We start from the raw sequence: 18,090 nt of genomic DNA on the forward strand, positions 1-18,090 counted from the left end.
TACTAAAACATGATCTTACTGGTGACAGGTAAAATAGTAACATTGGCCCAGATTTATCAAACCGTGTACGGCTGGGTTCATACTACGTTTTCTCCCATACAGGAGCGCATACGGCAGGGGGGAGCTAAAACCCCGCGCTCCCGTATGCCTTCGTATGCGCTCCCGTATGTCATTCATTTCAATGAGCCGGCTGGAGTGAAACGTTCGGTCCGGTCGGCTCATTTTTGCGCCGTATGCGCTTTTACAACCGGACCTAAAACTGTGGTCAACCACGGTTTGAGGTCCGGTTGTAAAAGCGCATACGGCGCAAAAATTAGCCGACCGGACCGAACGTTTCACTCCGGCCGGCTCATTGAAATGAATGACATACGGGAGCGCATACGAAGGCATATGGGAGCGCAAGGTTTTAGCTCCCCCCTGCCGTATGCGCTCCCGTATGGGAGAAAACGTAGTGTGAATCCACCCTGAGAGAAAAAGTGGAGAGATTTCTACTGCCATATTTGGAGTCGGGAAGGAATTTTTACCTCTAGTATGAGTTTTTTTTTTGCCTTCCTCTGGATCAACTCAGTAGGGACTCATTAGGGTTATAGGTTGAACCCAATGGACTCTGGTCTTTTTTCAACCTTATGAACTATGGCCCAGATTTATCAAGCTGTGTGAGAGAAAAATGGAGAGATTTTCCCACAGCAACCAATCACAGCTCAGCTAACAAGCTGAGGTAAAGTGAAAGCTGAGCTGTGATTGGTTGCTGTGGGAAAATCTCTCCATTTTTCTCTCACACAGCTTGATAAATCTGGGCCATAGTTTGTAAGGTTGAAAAAAGACCAGAGTCCATCGAATGAAACCGCACACACATATGGTTCTGTACGGTTCCCATTGACTCCCATGTAAAAAAAAAAAAAAACGTATACGGTTTTTCACCCGGACAAAAAACTTGGTAGACTACGGTTTTGGGTACGGGGGAAAAAAAACAGACAAAACCTTACAGGATGCAAAACGGACACAACCTGATGCATCTTTTGACATATGGTTTTCAATGGAGAGTCAGTGCATGCGGTTTTCAATACGGTTCCGTACGGTTTTCACATTGAAAACGTATACGGGAACTGTATTGCAAAAACGTGGTGTGAATGCAGCCTAACATATCTGACTATGTAAACTTATATTTCTGGCCCTGGATCGGGTGTGCAGTCAATAGTGCACATTATTTTTTATGTGTACTTGCGATGTGTTGCAGACTAAAGCAAGATATACATACACTACATGGGCAACACTAATACACGTAAACACTGACGGATGAGGATGATCACACAGAATGCACAATGCGGTTCTAACACTGCCGGAGATTGTTTGCAGACCATGTCCGCTGTCGGAAGGTGAGTCAATCTGGGTTATTCTGGAACTCTTTACATTATATGTGATATCATTTAGCTTTGCCTGATAGGGTATTGCTAAATCGCAGAAATAATTAACAACAAATACATGACTAGGAAAGTTTTCTAGATCACAACAATGTTTTCTCCCCATTTTAGCTGAAGTAATATGGTAATACCTTCTTTCCCGAACAACGTTCTTAATGCACATATCTCTGTGGTAGTGCACAAACTGGTGGCAGGTCAATCGGATATCCTCGGGCAGCCTGGTCTCCTCGGCCTCGACATTGGGTTCTCTGCCATTCCAGAGGAACTGAAGTCTAAAAATATTATATAAAAAATTAGCGAGCTGAGTAAGAGCTTAAATGGTCACTCTCATTAAAACTAATTTCTGCTATTGCACTCCTTATGGTAAATGAAAAATATTTCTAATATACTTTGTTTTAAAAAAATGAAGTTTTCTATGTTTTATTTGTGCTTAAAAAAAGCTCAAGAGCACATTTCCCCCCAACTTATACACAGACTTTGGACCAAAGTCCGAGCACAGGAAGTGCCGCCTGGAGTGCTGAGGGGTGGGGGTCCAGCCAACCCGCATATGGCAGTTATGTGTGAGAGGAGCTATGATTGGATGAGGCTGGACACCCCCCCCCCAGCACTCCAGGCGGCACTTCCTGTGTTCGGACTTTGGTCCAAAGTCTGTGTATAAGTTGGGGGAAAATGTGCTCTTGAGCTTTTTTAAGCACAAATAAAACATAGAAAACTTCATTTTTTTTAACAAAGTATATTAGAAATATTTTTCATTTACCAAAAGGAGTGCAATAGCAAAAATTAGTTTTAATGAGAGTGACCCTTTAACAGAGAAAAAAAAAAGCAGGACTTTTTATATATCATTAAATAGCCTTCAGTATAGGGCTGGGCGGTATACCGGTTCATACCGAATACCGAAATTTTTGTCCTGCACGGTATGAATTTTTTCCCCATACCTCAATACCGGTTTGGCCCCTCCCCCTCAGCAATGAATGAATCAGCCCAGCGCTGCGCTGTCCCCACATCGGGGAACTAATCATATGTGACCCGCGAGCACTGTTCTGCCCCCCCTCCCAATTAATTATCAGCGCTGCGCTGTCCCCATCGGGGTACTACTCACATATCACCCGCAAGCGCTGCCCTCCTCATCCTCCTGTTTGTTGCGGGCCGCCGCCGCTGACACTCTATATCATTGGTCTCCAACCTGCGGACCTCCAGATGTTGCAAAACTACAACTCCCAGCATGCCTGGACAGACGTTGGCTGTCCATGCATGCTGGGAGTTGTAGTTTTGCAACATCTGGAGGTCCGCAGGTTGGAGACCACTGGTCTATACTGTACGCTGTATCCCTATGCCCGGGCTGCAAGGTAAACAAAATAAACTTTCACTCACCTTCCCCTTCGGTCCGGACCTACTTCCTGGAGAGTGGAACGTCTGACAACCGCCAGCCTATCACCGGCCGCAGCGATGTTCCGCCTCGGCTGGTGATAGGTTGAGCCCACTGTCCTGTAAGAAGCCGGCTCCTTACATGACAGTGGGCCCAGCCTATCACCGACCGAGGCGGAACATCGCTGCGGCCGGTGATAGGCTGACTGCTCTCAGACGTTCTCGTCCCCAGGAAGAGCGTAAGGCCAACTTAGGAACGTGTGTTAAAGTTTATTTTGTTTACCTTTTTGCAGCCCGGGCATAGGGATACAGCGTACAGTATAGAGTGTCAGCGCCGGCGGCCGCAACAGACAGGAGGTCGAGGAGGGCAGCGCTGGGCTGATAAATAATTTGGGGGGGGGATACAATTATATACCGTGGAACCGCCATAAGTTACAAAAATACCATGATACACATATTTGGTCATACGGCCCAGCCCTACTTCAGTGTCCTGATTTCAAAGTGTTTTTTTTTTTTTTACTTTCTTGCTACACCCCTCCCCCTTTCCAGGGATATTTGAGTACTGTATTACTATTTGGATGACTATCTGTAATTTTGTATTGCAAAATACAATGTGACTGCTAGGCTAAGGGGGTATGATCAGGAGCTTTTGAATCACACCCTCTCAGTTTCATATTCATACTCCATTTTGAAATGAAGTTCTCACCCATCTGACTTTTCAGGGAAAGATACAGATTGTCAACCAAATAGTAAAAACCTTAGGGGACCAGGGGTGGTAGCAAGAAAGTTAAAACATTGAATTAGGGCGCCCGAGGATACAAAGTGATATAAAAAACAAAAATGTGTTTGGACTGACCACAGGCCCTTTTAGTGCAGAACACGCTGCAGATGTATCTTCTATGCAATGCTGCCGACATGGAGACCAGCCCTCCCAAAACTGGGCATAAACTTAATTTTAATAATGGGAGTAAGTATCAGGTGATGGGCGGCATTATATAGTCCGGGGGTGTGAATATATACATATATATATATATGCCCCTCAATGTACAACATTCACACCCCCTGACTGTATAGTCCCGCCAATCATCTGATTATTCCTATTATTCAAATTAAAAGTTCTCGCCCATTTGGCAGATTCCCTGAATTGTCAGACAAACTATAAACCTTCATATCTCGAGAACAGAAGGGTGTATTAAGAAACTGTAAAACGAAAAGTGATCAGGGCACCCTAAGATACTTTATGTAAAAATCTAATTTGGCCACTTTGAGCAGATTGAAATGCTAATTTCAGCATCAAGAGCCACCTTTATGTAAAGGCAGCTTCTCCACCTCGATACACAAGAAAAGGTAGAGATGGTAGAGATGTTCCTACAGTTAACATCAGTATTTCCCAGCCAGGATGCCTCTTTGGCTATGTTCACGCAATTACATTTCCGCGCAGAGATTCTGCAGCAGAAGAGTCCTATTGATTTCAATAGGATTCTGCTGCACTGTTCACATAGCAGAATTTCTGCGGCAGAAACATCTGGCACGAAAAATTCAAATTCCGGTGTCTGCAGGAAGAATAGACATATCTTTTCTTTCCGTAGCTCCACATGGAAATGCATTGTCGTCTATGAGACGGCACATTTCTGAGCAGTCCTGCCGTTAGTATGTTCTTCCGGTGCTCTGCTGTCGGGGACATTCTCCTGTGTGAACATAGCCCATGCTGGGAGTTGTAGTTTTGCAACAGCTGGAGGCAAGGTTGTGAAACACTGGTTTACATAATAAAAAATACACATTTTTAAAAAAAATATATATTTTATAATGCCATTTGTGCACAAAACACAATCTCAAGTGCTTCAATAGCTTAAATGGTAACTCTCATTAAAACAAATTTTGCTATTGCACTTTTATGGTAAATAAAAAATCTTTCTAATATACTTTGCTAAAAAAAAAAAAGTTTTCTATGATTCATTTGTGTTTAAAAAAAACTGCCACTAGGTGTCTCCCTACTTGTCCAGAGCACATTTTCACCCATCTCTTGCACAGACTTTGTACTCCTGCTGGCCTGGCAGAAGTCCAAAATCAGGAAATGCTGAGGGGGGGGGCTGCAGCCTTAGCCAATCATAGCTCATCTCACACTCTGAACTGCTCTGGGCTGTGTGTAGTGAGGGAGGAAGTTCTCCCCTGTATGTCTTCAGATGATGTCACGCATTCTGGGTAACGCCCCTTCCCAGTCTTTGAATCTGACTGAGCAGAAAATACAGAGCGATATCAAGGTAGAAAACTTAAAAATAAAGGCAGGGGGTGGTTTATCATGATGGGGGCAGTGAACTGGGAGGATTATAAAATTTAACAAGATCATGACAGGAACTCTTACATTTTTCTACATCTCCGTAAATGTAAAACATAACGCTGTAGTTGCTTGCAGCCACCACTAGAGGGTGCAGGGGATATAACATTATAAACTTAGTAATAAGACATAGGATAACCTACCGTGCCCTTTTTTAGGGGTGGGTGCTTGCAGTCAGAACATTATATTTGAAATCTACGTCTATGTTGTGAATTTGGAACTAATGACATGATTATATAAAGCAGAGATTTGCTTTAAGCTAAGTAATAGAGTAAAAAAGTTAGAAAAGCTATACTTACCTTTTCTTACATGGAAGTATGATCAAGTGTTTATCTAACCCAAAAATGGCAAATGACAGGAAACCCTGCAGAGATTGTGACAACCAGAGATTATGTTAACAGTACATATAGGCTGAGAACTACAGCTTGAGAAAGTAGTGGCATGTCAAGAAGTTTAGATTGTGGGGGTCCAGGTGCTGAGACCCCCCCACGAGAGCTGCCCCCTGAGAGCCAAGTGTTTAGTGTAGAGATTTATAGAGATTTCGTAGACTTAAAAAAAAAAAAATCAATACACTGTACACCAGGTTCACCGATAAAAACATAGCAGAGCAGTTTGGCCCTTTAGAGAATGGATGGGGGTGGGGGCATATGGACCCCCGCCAATCAAAACTTCTGACATGTCACTATGACATGTAATACGTTTAAAACATGTTAGGCATCCTTTGCCTATACTGGAGGCTTTGGTGTGCCATCTTTAGTCGTCCAGTCACTTGTGTACCTAGATATTATGTATATTACTCCCATAAATACAAAGCTGTACCATCTATACATGTTTGGATAAGCAGGAAACCACTGGACTATGAAAATTCGATTCTACCATTTTTCATTAGTAATTTCACAAACCTAAATGTAAAGATATTTTCAAACATTCCTAGGAAGTCATATTATATATTAGGTCCATTTGTGATTTCTATATTATACACTGCAGTTAACCTACCTGACCAAAGTTAAAGACAGCGCAAAAAAACTGAAGTTCCACATAAAGTCTCCCGGGTTCAGGATTGAAAAGCCACCAAAAGCAACTGGATGCGTTCTGTAAAAGTAAAAATTGCACATATTAATAAATGGTAAACCGGAGCATCTGTTTAGCTGTCATTTCAATAAACTTTTTACATGTTGCACAGACATGTCAAAAGCTTAGATTGGTAGGGGTCCCACTTTAGGGTAAGGTCACTCGTAGCGTATACGCAGTGTATGTCACGTTGCACAATATTTGCAGTGCAGCGGGAAATGCGATGTGTATTCCACTATGAGCAGACACACAGGGCTACCCGGCGGCAGCCCTGTGTGTGCAGTGCAGTTTGGAGGCGGGCTCGTGTGTTATGTCAGCACTCTGGCCCCGCCTTCAAACCTTACTGCACACAAAGGGCTGCTGCCGGTAGCCTTGTGTGCCTACTCATAGGAGAATGCACAGCGCATTTTGTGCTGCGTATATGCTACGTATGACCCTTCCCATAAAGTAACGTTTATGTAATAAGCTGAATAGATCTGAGAAGGTAACAATTTCCATTTTTCAGGAAGAAGTACATGTCACTTTGCATGCTTCTGTATATATTATGCAATTCCCTTTCCATCTACTTACAGCAAAGAGCCCCACGACGAGCAGCAGGCACAGCAGGACATGTCTCGCTATCTGTCTGTCTTCACCGTGGAGCTGATTCTGCTCTTCCTGGGACAGGGCACATCTCTGGGAGTTGCAGCGACTTAGACATTCATGTGCTTTTAGAGGTAAAAAAAAAATACAAATACAGCATGAGATACCCCAGTGTACTGCCACAGACATCACAGTGTTATTGGTCTAAAATTCCTTCCCGCTCTAGACCATTTAAACCAATTTACAACCAACCATTTACAACCAACTGATGCCAACCTGGATCCATGGTGCGCAGCAATCCTTAATACGAATACCATACAAGTGGAACAACAGCCAGCACCTGTTAAAACTTCAGATTTAATGTAATCCTTAAAAGTCCATATAGACAGCAGTGCGGGAAAACATAGGAACAATAAAATCCAGAGAGTAGCTTGGAGAATTACTTCCTAGCCGACATGTTTCAGGCTCGATGGCCTTTAGTCATGGCATACATGTTTACACATTAGTCTTCATTTTTGTACTAACCGGAGTACCTGCTACTCCAACCCGCCCAAAAAAGGGGAGGGAGGGGGGAGGGACTCAGGTGTACAATACACAAATACAACTTTATTGTTCTGTGTGAGAAAACAACAAAACACAGGAAGCAAATGAAGAAAAATAAGAAAAAACAGACATATTAAATAGTGTAATATAAGGTCAGTCCTATTGTTAAGACCACGTGGCTGTATAAAAGATACGTCCACATTGTCACCATGTTCCGGAGATATTGCACAAGGTCACCTCCCCTTTTGGATGGTGTTACCCTCTCGATCCCTGAATACTTTAGAGAAGAAACATTTCCTTGATGATGAATAAAAATATGTTTAGAGACAGTAGACATGCCGCTGGTAAGAGGACGAGCAGCAGGTCTGACATCTTCTTGTATTCGCTTTTGGTGCTTCCTATATAGTTCATACAGCATTCAGTACAGGTGATTTTGTACACTACTTGTTCACTGTTGCAATTAATAAAAGTTTTCACAAAATGTTTGTTGTTGTCTATTGTACCTTCAATACTCAGACACTTCTCAGCAAATTTGCAGACAACGCACCTCGACTCATAGAAACATTTATAGAAACCCTTGGTAGATGACCAAGATTCCTTCTGTTTTGCATCACTGACTAAACTGGGTGACAGCATAGATGATAAAGTGGGTGCCCTGCGACTAGAAAAACGTACCTCTCCTTGTAACTCTTGGCCTAGATCCGGACCGCAGGACAGCATGGGTAAATGACGTGTTATAATGTTTCTGATCTGATTGAATTAGCAGATATAAGTGGTAACAAATGTCATAGCCTTGTCCTGCTCGTGTAAATTTTTTACCTTCTCAAGAAGTTGTGAGCGATCCATAGGATCCACCTGTCTCCGGGCTCTATTCAGTGTCCACCATGGATAGCCTCTTAGCTGGAGTCCGTTGCATACTCTGCTTCCCCCAGGTACACATCATTGTTGGAACTGTTCCGTTTGATACACATAAGTTCCCCCACAGGTATACTTTCAATAGTATACCTGGGATGACAGGAGTCGGCCCTTAACGTGGTGTTGCCTTAGTTCGGTTTACGGTAAGGGATGATTTCTACTATTTTGTCCTTCGCTGTTAGAATAGCATCCAAAAATGGAACAGAGCTCTTTTTCCAAGAATAAGTAATTTTATGTTACAGGAATTATTATTGATATATTCCATAAATTTTACGCCATTACCCTCATCCGATCTCCAGGCAACGACCACATCGTCTATATATCTGCCGAACCAATCAGGAAAGGGATTGCTGTCACAAAAGATGTGTCTCTCCTCCCACCAGAAAAGGGAGTCTTGGTCATCTACCAAGGATTTCTCTAAATGATCAGAGTCGAGGTGCGTTGTCTTCAAATTTGCTGAGAAGTACTGAAGGTACAATAGACAACAACAAACATTTTGTGAAAACTTTTAACTGCAACAGTGAACAAGTAGTGTACAAAATCACCTGTACTGAATGCTGTATGAACTATATAGGAAGCACCAAAAGCGAATACAAGAAGATGTCAGACCTGCTGCTCGTCCTCTTACCAGCGGAATGTCTACTGTCTCTAAACATATTTTTATTCATCATCAAGGAAATGTTTCCTCTCTAAAGTTTTCAGGGATCGAGAGGGTAACACCATCCCAAAGGGGAGGTGACCTTGTGCAATATCTCCGGAACATGGAGACAATGTGGACATATCTTTTATACAGCATACAGCCACATGGGCTTAACAATAGGACTGACCTTATATTACACTATTGAAGAATGTCTCTCTTTTCTTCTTTTTCTTCATTTGCATTTGCTTCTTGTGTTTTGTTGTTAAGTCACACAGAACAATAAAGTTGTATTTGTGTATTGTGCACCTGAGTCCCTCCCCTTTTTTGGGCGGGTTGGAGTAGCAGGTACTCTGGTTAGTACAAAAATGAAGACTAATGTGGAAACATGTATGCCATGACTAAAGACCATCGAGCCTGAAACATGTCGGCTAGGAAGTAATTCTCCAAGCTACTCTCTGGATTTTATTGTTCCTATGTTTTCCCGCACTGCTGTCTATATGGACTTTTAAGGATTACATTAAATCTGAAGTTTTAACAGGTGCTGGCTGTTGTTCCACTTGTATGATTTGTAAATTACTTCTATTTAAAAATCTTAATCCTTCCAGGACTTATCAGCTGCTGTATGATCCAGAGGAAGTTCTTTTCTGTCTGATCACAGTGCTCTCTGCTGACACCTCTGTCCATGTCAGGAACTGTCCAGAGCAGGAGAGGTTTGTTACGGGGATTTGCTCCTACTCTGGACAGTTCCTAACATGAACAGAGATGTCAGCAGAGAGCAATGTGGTAAGACTGAAAATAAACTACTCAACTTCCTCTGTACCATACAGCAGCTGATAAGTACTGGAAGGATTAAGATTTTTAACCCCTTAAGGACCAAGCGTTTTTCCATTTTTGCACTTTCGTTTTTTCTTCCTTACCTTTTAAAAATCATATCCCTTTCAATTTTGCACCTATAGACCCAAATGAGGGCTTATTTGTAATGACGTCAGTCATTTTACCCAAAAATCTACAGCGAAATGCAAAGAAAAAAAATCACTTTACGACAAAATTGACGAAAACTCCCCCCCGCCATTTTGTAACTTTTGGGGGCTTCCTTTTCTACGTGCAGTAAAAATGACACCTTATCTTTATTCTGTAGATCCATACGATTAAAATGATACTCTACTTATATAGGTTTGATTTTGTCGTTCTTCTGAAACAAAATCTTAACTACAAGCAGGAACATTTATACGTTTAACTTCTTAAGGATACAGGGCGTACCTGTATGCCCTGCGCCCGGTCCCGGTATTTAAAACATCATACCGGGTCGGTCCCGGTGGCTTATGATAGCCGGGGCCCTGGGCTAACAGCGCGCTGCACCGATTGGTGTGCGGCGCGCTATTAACCCTTTAGACGCGGCGATCAAAGTTGATCGCAGCATCTGAAACTAAAGTAAAAGCTTCCCGGAGGCTCAGTCGGGCTGATCGGGACTATCACGATAAAATCGCAATGTCCCGATCAGCTAGGACGCGAGCAGAGGTCCCCTTACCTTGCTCCGTCGTGTCCGATCGGCGTTTGATTGCTCCAAGCCTGAGCCAAAGGCTTGAGCATTCAACCCCCTATAACGCTGATCCATGCAAAGCTATGGCTTTGCAGGGATCAGTGTAAAAGATCAGTGTGTGCAGTGTTATAGCCCCCTATGGGAGCTATAACACTGGGAAAAAAAGTGAAAAAAAAAATAAAGTTAATAAAGGTCATTTAACCCCTTCCCTAATAAAAGTTTGAATCACCCCCCCCTTTCCCACTCTGGTATTGTGGTAACATTTGTGGTATCGTCGCGTGCGTAAATATCTGAACTATAAAAATATATTGTTAATTAAACCGTATGGTCAATGGCGTACGCGCATGATGGGTGTTGTAGTTTTGAAAACTCTGGAGGTCCGCAGGTTGAAGACCACTGCGGCCTTCGTCATCATCCAGCCCCCCCCCCCCCTTATGTTTTGTACTCCCCTCGGCGGGAAGTTAGGGTGAGCCATCTATGCTTCAGGGACCATCCGGTGGGGATGGTTCGTCGTTGCGGGCTGTCCATTTTCACCGGTGGGGCCTCTTCTCCGTGCTTCGGGCCCGGCCCCAGAGTAGTGACGTTGCCTTGACGACGAGGCACAGGGACGTTCAAGGCAACATCACTAGTCCGGGCCCGAAGAAGAGGCCCCCCTGGTGAAAATGGACAGTCCGCAATGACTAACCATCCCCACCGGACGGTCCCTGCAGCATAGATGGCCCGGGCCAGCTCACCCTAATTTCCCGCCGAGGGGAGGTGAGTACAAAACAAAAGGGGGGAGGGGGGGGCTGGATACTGAAAAAGGCTGCAGTGGTCTTCAACCTGCGGACCTGAAGAGGTTTCAAAACTACAACACCCAGCATGCCCGGAAAGCCAATGGCTGTCCGGGCATGCTGGGGGTTGTAGTTTTGCAACATCTGGAGGTCCGCAGGTTGAAGACCACTGATGAAGGGATTGACAGGCGGTGAGGATGAAGGGGGGGGGGGGGGATGATGATGAAGGCCGCAGTGGTCTTCAACCTGCGGACCTCCAGAGGTTTCAAAACTACAACTCCCAGCATGCCTGGACAGCTGATGGCTGTCCGGGCATGCTGGGAGTTGTAGTTTTGCAACCTCTGGAGGTCCGCAGGTTGAAGACCACTGATGAAGGGATTGACAGGCGGTGAGGATGAAGGGGGGGGGGATGATGACAGGGGGGGGGATGATGACATGGGGGGGGGGGGGATGATGTATTTCCCACCCTAGGCTTTTAGTCGATAACTTTTCCTGGGTTTTTGGGGTAAAATTATTGGCCTCGGCTTATATTCGGGTCGGCTTATACTCGAGTATATACGGTAAAAAGCGATCAAAAAGTCTGATCAATATAAAAATGGTACAGATAAAAACTTCAGAACACGGCGCAGAAAATTAGCCCTAATACTGGCCCGTACGCGGAAAAATAAAAAAGGTATAGGGGTCAGAAGATGAGAATTTCTAACATATACATTTTCCTGCATGTAGTTATGATTTTTTTCAGAAGTGCGACAAAATCAAACCTATATAAGTAGGGTATAATTTTAACCGCATGGACCTACAGAATAAAGAGAAGGTGTCATTTTTACCGAAATATGCACTGCTTAGAAACGGAAGCCCCCAAAAGTAACAAAATGAAATTTTTTCTTCAAATTTGTCGCACAATGAATTTTTTTCCCATTTCGCCGTGGAATTTTTGTTAAAATGACTGATGTCATTACAAAGTAGAATTGGTGGCACAAAAAATAAGCCATCATATGGAATTTTAGGTGCAAAATTGAAAGAGTTACGTTTTTTAGAAGGTGATGAGGAAAAAATGAAAATGCAAAAACGCTAAGTCTTCTGACCCGACCCCTATAACAAATTTTTTCACGAACGGGGCGGTATGAGGGCTCATATTTTGAGCCATAATCTGAAGTTTTTATCAGTACCATTTTTGTTTTGATCAGACTTTTTTTATGGTATAAAAAGTGACCAAAAATACGCTATTTTGGACTTTGGAATTTCTTTGCGCATACGCCATTGACCGTGCGGTTTAATTAACGATATATTTTTATAGTTCGGCGATATCACATGTTTATTTTTATTTTACACAGTTTTTTTTTTTTAACATGGGAAACGGGGGCTATTACATAGGGGGCTATTACATTGCACACATTGATTGCAGGCACTGTTCAATCCTATGCAATAACGTAGCATTGATCAGTGTTATCTTTCACCGCGGCAGTCCTGAACAGCTCCGCTGAGTTAGCCGGTATGGATTTCTCCCGTTTTAAAGGGTTAATACTGGACATCAGCCCGATCGGCGATGTCCGGTATTAGCTGCGGGTCCCGATTGCTGATAGCCACCGGAACCCCGCAGATACAAAGCTGAGTGCGCTTCACAGATCCGTGGTCATTAAGGGGGTTAAATAGAGGTCATTAAGGTGTTAAAAAGGGGTTAAATAGAAGTAATTTACAAATCTGTTTAACTTTCTGGCATCAGTTGATTAGAAATTTTTTTTTCCACTGGAGTACCCCTTTAATATTACACAAGCAGGCTACAACAGGTTATTTTAGTTAACAATGTATATACTTTACCGTCCTCGATGCTGGGAGCCTCATTTATATTCAGCATATTTGGAGAGTCCACAGGCTGACACACGTCTCCGTTTTCCTGTCCACAGGCACAAATCTCTGTATGTTGTAGACACCACAATGTTATTACTGCACTGCAGCCAATGTGCTAGAAAGACTGCACACTTATTTTAATTTACTTATTTTTTTAAGTTTTGAGATACATTTCCAAGAAAGAATAAGAATAAATCTTGTGCTGTCTGGGAAAATGTAACTTCTTGCCAGTGAAAATTCATCACAGAAATGTAGTGCAGTGTCTCCCATCCAGTGTGCCTCCAGCTGTTGCAAAACTACAACTCTCAGCATGCCCGACAGCCAAAGGCTGTCCGGGCATGCTGGGAGTTGTAGTTTTGCAACAGCTGGAGGCAAACTGGTTGGGAAACACTGATTTAGTGTATGGCATATTCCCATGCCATTAGATTTGGCATCCGATATGTTAACTAGGCACTGTCATTTGAAAGATCTTTACATAAATCAATAGTATGAGTGTATATAAAAAACTTTGTCATATATCTTATTAGACAAAAATGCAAAAATCTTCTGTTATCAAGCTTTTTCCCTCTCCTGTGACACTGTATTCGTCTCTGAAGATCAGCATAGCTTTGTCCAGTGCCTGCAAGACAACCCAATACAAGTCTACGGAGGGGGGGGGGGGGGGGGGAGCTCCGCCCACCAGCTCTGGGAGAAATGCAAATTAGAGATAAAGCCTGCAGAGCAGAAATCTGCTGAAAATATGTCATGTAATGACATAAATAATGCTGCTCCTCATGTACACTCACAGGGCAGCTATCCTGAAAAGTCATGTGAAATGAGGTTTAATGAGGGCCTAGATATCCAACACTGCTCAGTTTTTAATGGAAAAAGCAGTGGTGACTGCCCCCTTAGCTATCTAGGCCCTCATTAGCATACTGGGTGCCAAAACAAATGGCACCAATAGTTAGTTAGAAAAAGAATAAAAAAGTGCCTGAATCTGTAGAGCAGCAGCACCACGTGGATCGAGACTGTGCACGTTTTCTTAATAGATGCCACAGGGTTAACAAAGCAAGATGACAAGCAATCTTTAGATTCACATATTAAGTTCTATCACTCACTTCCAAAAGATCAGTCACCCTATTGGCTTGCTGTCAAGAATTATGCAACAGTATTACACAAACCCCTTTAATCCTTTACTATTTTGAAGATCTGGCAGTGTATCGCTTTATTGTTTACATCCAAAGGCAAAAAATCATTACAGGCCTAATAGTTCTCATAACTGAGGGTTTGCTTCAATGCAATGCATGGAGCCTAGACAATGCTATGAGCTTAAAGGGGTACACCGCTGCCCCAGTGTTCAGAACATTTTGTTCCGAACGCTTGGAGCGGGCGGCGGGGTCGTGACGTCACACCACGCCCCCTCAATGCAAGTCTATGGGACGGGGCGTAATGGCCAACTTTCATTGTCACTGTCATGACGTCACGACCCCGCCAGCGTTTGTTTAGAACGCCACCCGCACCCATCCTTTGTTTAGAACGGGTGCTGCAGAAAGATCGCAGGGGTCCCAGTGGCAGGACCCCCGTGATCAGACATCTTATTCCTTATCCTTTGGATAGGGGATAAGATGTCTAGGGGCTGAGTACCTCTTTAAGCCTTCAGCTGGAGCCACACTGGTTAGAAAAAACTAAGCTAAAGACATCAGCAGAAGAAATCTCTCAGCTGTCCCGAGGCTTTATAACAATGGATCAGTCAGGTGACCAGGCTGTAGACATTTTATAGGGCTCCTTTACTGACTTAGGTTACAAGTTCCAATAAAACCCACCAGCAAATATCTTCAAAACGCACTGAACTTTCTTTTTACCTGCTCGAGAGTTAAGTGGTGTACTAGCCCTGATGGGACTCTCTGGCTTGGACTCGGTTGTAGTATCTCCAGTCCTGACACTACTGCTCTGGGAGGACTGATTCAGTACCTGGTAGTTTCCATCTTGTCCACTGCGACTCATGCACATAAGAAAAACGCCCGATAGCATTATGGTGACACACAGGACCACGGAGGTGCTGATAACCTATATTAAAGCACAAACAGGAACATACAGTAACATCTCCTTTGTAATAAAAAAAAAAAATTGCAGTGTATTTGCTGCAGAAAACCCGCAGATTTTGCTACCATTGACTTCAATGTGTCAGCAGAAATTCTGCAATAGTGGCAGATTTGAGGATTTTCTGCAGAAGGTTGAAGCCAAGGGTAGTAAAACCCTCTATGGATTTTCTGCAGATTTTGCTGCCCACTAACTTTAATGGGCAGCAAAATCTGCTGAAGCAAATCTGCAGCAGAAAACATGCACATGTGAATACACCCTTAGGGTACGTTCACACGAGGGGACCCACAGCATATTTTACGCTGCACATCCACAGCTGAGGGGCCCCTGCATGGTGGCTTTACATGTGCCTGCTCGGAGCGGCAATACGCCGCTACAAGCAGACACACTGCGATGTACGAGTTGCCGTGCATGCGCGGTGTGCTCGCACACATTGCGGCCGCTCCCCCTGCTCTATGAGCTAGGCAGAGAGCTGCCGCGATGTACGCATGCATACTGCGCATGCACGCTGCAACTCGCACATCGCAGTGTGTCTGCTCGTAGCGGTGTACCCCTAAGGGTACGTTCACACGGGCCAATTATATGCGGATTTTCCGCTGCGTATCTGCAGCGAATTCTGCTACCATTACCTTTAATGGTTCAGAAAGAAAATCTGCAAATCTGCCTCTGTTGCAGATTTTCTGCTGACCCATTGAAGCTAATGGTAAAATCAACAGGTAATCCGATCGCGTGAACGTCCCCTAAGGGTATGTTCACACGGGCGGATTACCTGCGGAACTTCCGCAGCACATTTGCTGCGGAAATTCCGCAGATGATTTTGCTACCATTGAGTTCAATAATTCAGCATAAAATCCATAGTAGAGGCAGATTTGCAGGTTTACCTACTGACCTATTGAAGTCAATGGTAGCAAAATCCAATGCAGAAATTCCACAGGTAATCCGCCCGTGTGACTGGACCCTTAGGGTGTATTCACATGTGCAGAATCTACTGCGAATTTTTTGCAGCAAATTTTTACGTTAAATCAAAAAATTATATAGTTGAACACAGCTTCCAAATCAGCAGCAGATCCTGTACATGTGAATGTACCCTAAATATACAAAATAAAACTAAGCTGTACACATGCACATTTCCCAATTTCTTCATTTTGTCTATAATTATTTGTTAGACTTACCTGAGCCTTCCCATAAAAGAAAGCCGAGTCAATGCTATCCACATCACGTTCCCCGACACTCACAAGAACACACACAATTAACACAGGAATGCTATAGGGATAAAACAAGAAAACAACATGAAATAATCCCACATGATAAATGACACATGACACAAATCTGTCCCCACTTACTTACCCCCATCCAGCCAAAGCTATGACCGCTGTCGGAATATTCCCAACTTCTCTCTTTGTCAGTAAAAACAAACATAAAGCGATGAGACCTAGAAAAAGTAACGAAAGGTCTGGAGTTATATGAAGATCTGAGCATTTTACATAATGTCATCAGTGTATACTAGTTTATTTATTTTCTTTTCACAAAATGAACCCAACATATACACTATAACCATCTAAAAGAATTTAAGATGTACTCATCGTTCTTATGTGCATACCTTTGTTTTGATAATTAACCCCTCCAGCATCAAAATATTTCCCTTTGAATTGATATGCAAATTAGCCTTAAAAGGAAATCTGTCAGCAGTATCACCCGCACTAAACCTGTCATACAGGTTTGTAGTGCGGGTGATGCTGATCAAAACGATACTCACAGCGTCCAGATTTGCCCAGCTGTTCCACCGCAATTTGCATTTTTCTTTTTATGCAAATGAGGGCCTTGGGGCATGGGCGGAACTCCGAACCGAACTAGGGGCACACTGACATCATTTTCGCCGGGCAGGTGCTCTGTCCGGCTCATGTATATTCATAACTCCACTCCCTGCTCTTGCACCCTGTGTTAGTGTACGGCGCACGCGCCGCTATCTGGGTACTCCTGGAGGCAGTGCATGCGCCATACACTAACACCGGGCGCAAGAGCAGGGAGGGAAGCGGCGCATGTGCTGTACATTAACACGGGCGCAAGAGCAGCGCGGGGGTTATGAATATTGATGAGCTGGGCGGAGCACCCGCCGAATGCAGAGGACGTCAGCGAGCCCCTAGCTCGGTTCGGAGCTCCGCCCATGCCCCAAGGCCCTCAATTTGCATAAAAAGAAAAAGGCGAATTGCGGCGGAACGGCTGGGCGAATCTGGATGCCGTGAGTATCGTTTTGATCAGCATCACCCGCACTTCAAGCCTGTGTGACAGGTTTAGTGCGGGTGATACTGCTGACCGATTTCCTTTAAAAGCCCAGGGGGTGTTCTCCTGGACTGCAAAAGCCCAGTAAAGTTTATCCCATTATCTTGGAGGAGGTTACAAGCAGCCCAAAAGGCATTGCTAAAAAGGTGGATGGGATGAACTTTGCTGGGCTTTTAAAGTTCAGGATAACACCCCCTGGGGTTTTAAGGCTAATTTGCATATCAAGGCAAAGCGTGATACCTCAGTGCTAGGAGGGGTTAAAGGGGTTATCCAGGAAAAAACAACTGGCTCCAGAAAGTTAAACAGATTTGTAAATTACTTCTATTAAAAAATCTTAATCCTTTCAGTACTTATGATCTTCTGAAGTTAAGGTTGTTCTTTTCTGTCTAAGTGCTCTCTGATGACACGTGTCTCGGGAACCGCCCAGTTTAGAAGAGGTTTGCTATGGGGATTTGCTTCTAAACTGCGTGGTTTTCGAGACACGTGTCATCAGAGAGCACTTAGACAGAAAAGAACAACCTAAACTGCAGAGGCTCATAAGAACTGAAAGGATTAAGATTTTTTAATAGAAGTAATTTACAAATCTGTTTAACTTTCTGGAGCCAGTTGATATTATATATATATATATATATATATGTATATATATATATATATATATATATATAAAAAAAAAGTTTTTTCCTGGATAACCCCTTTAA

The 18,090-nt window shown here is 43.5% G+C and overlaps 1 protein-coding gene across 5 annotated transcripts in view; it reads right to left on the reverse strand.

The window, feature by feature from the left end:
* Nucleotides 1-18,090, reverse strand: part of GPR155 (G protein-coupled receptor 155) — a 59,636-nt gene that overhangs the window by 4,679 nt on the left and 36,867 nt on the right. For all 5 annotated transcript variants that reach the window (XM_056535612.1, XM_056535615.1, XM_056535613.1 and 2 more), the window contains 8 exons: nucleotides 16,460-16,544; nucleotides 16,285-16,375; nucleotides 14,875-15,079; nucleotides 13,004-13,099; nucleotides 6,763-6,899; nucleotides 6,118-6,213; nucleotides 5,421-5,485; nucleotides 1,553-1,693 (listed from right to left, as the gene is read on the reverse strand). In XM_056535612.1, the coding sequence (XP_056391587.1) occupies nucleotides 1,553-1,693; nucleotides 5,421-5,485; nucleotides 6,118-6,213; nucleotides 6,763-6,899; nucleotides 13,004-13,099; nucleotides 14,875-15,079; nucleotides 16,285-16,375; nucleotides 16,460-16,544 (916 nt within the window). The remainder of the gene's footprint in view (nucleotides 1-1,552; nucleotides 1,694-5,420; nucleotides 5,486-6,117; nucleotides 6,214-6,762; nucleotides 6,900-13,003; nucleotides 13,100-14,874; nucleotides 15,080-16,284; nucleotides 16,376-16,459; nucleotides 16,545-18,090) is intronic.

The sequence above is a fragment of the Hyla sarda genome, chromosome 8, assembly GCF_029499605.1.
Source record: "Hyla sarda isolate aHylSar1 chromosome 8, aHylSar1.hap1, whole genome shotgun sequence".
NCBI lineage: Eukaryota > Metazoa > Chordata > Amphibia > Anura > Hylidae > Hyla > Hyla sarda.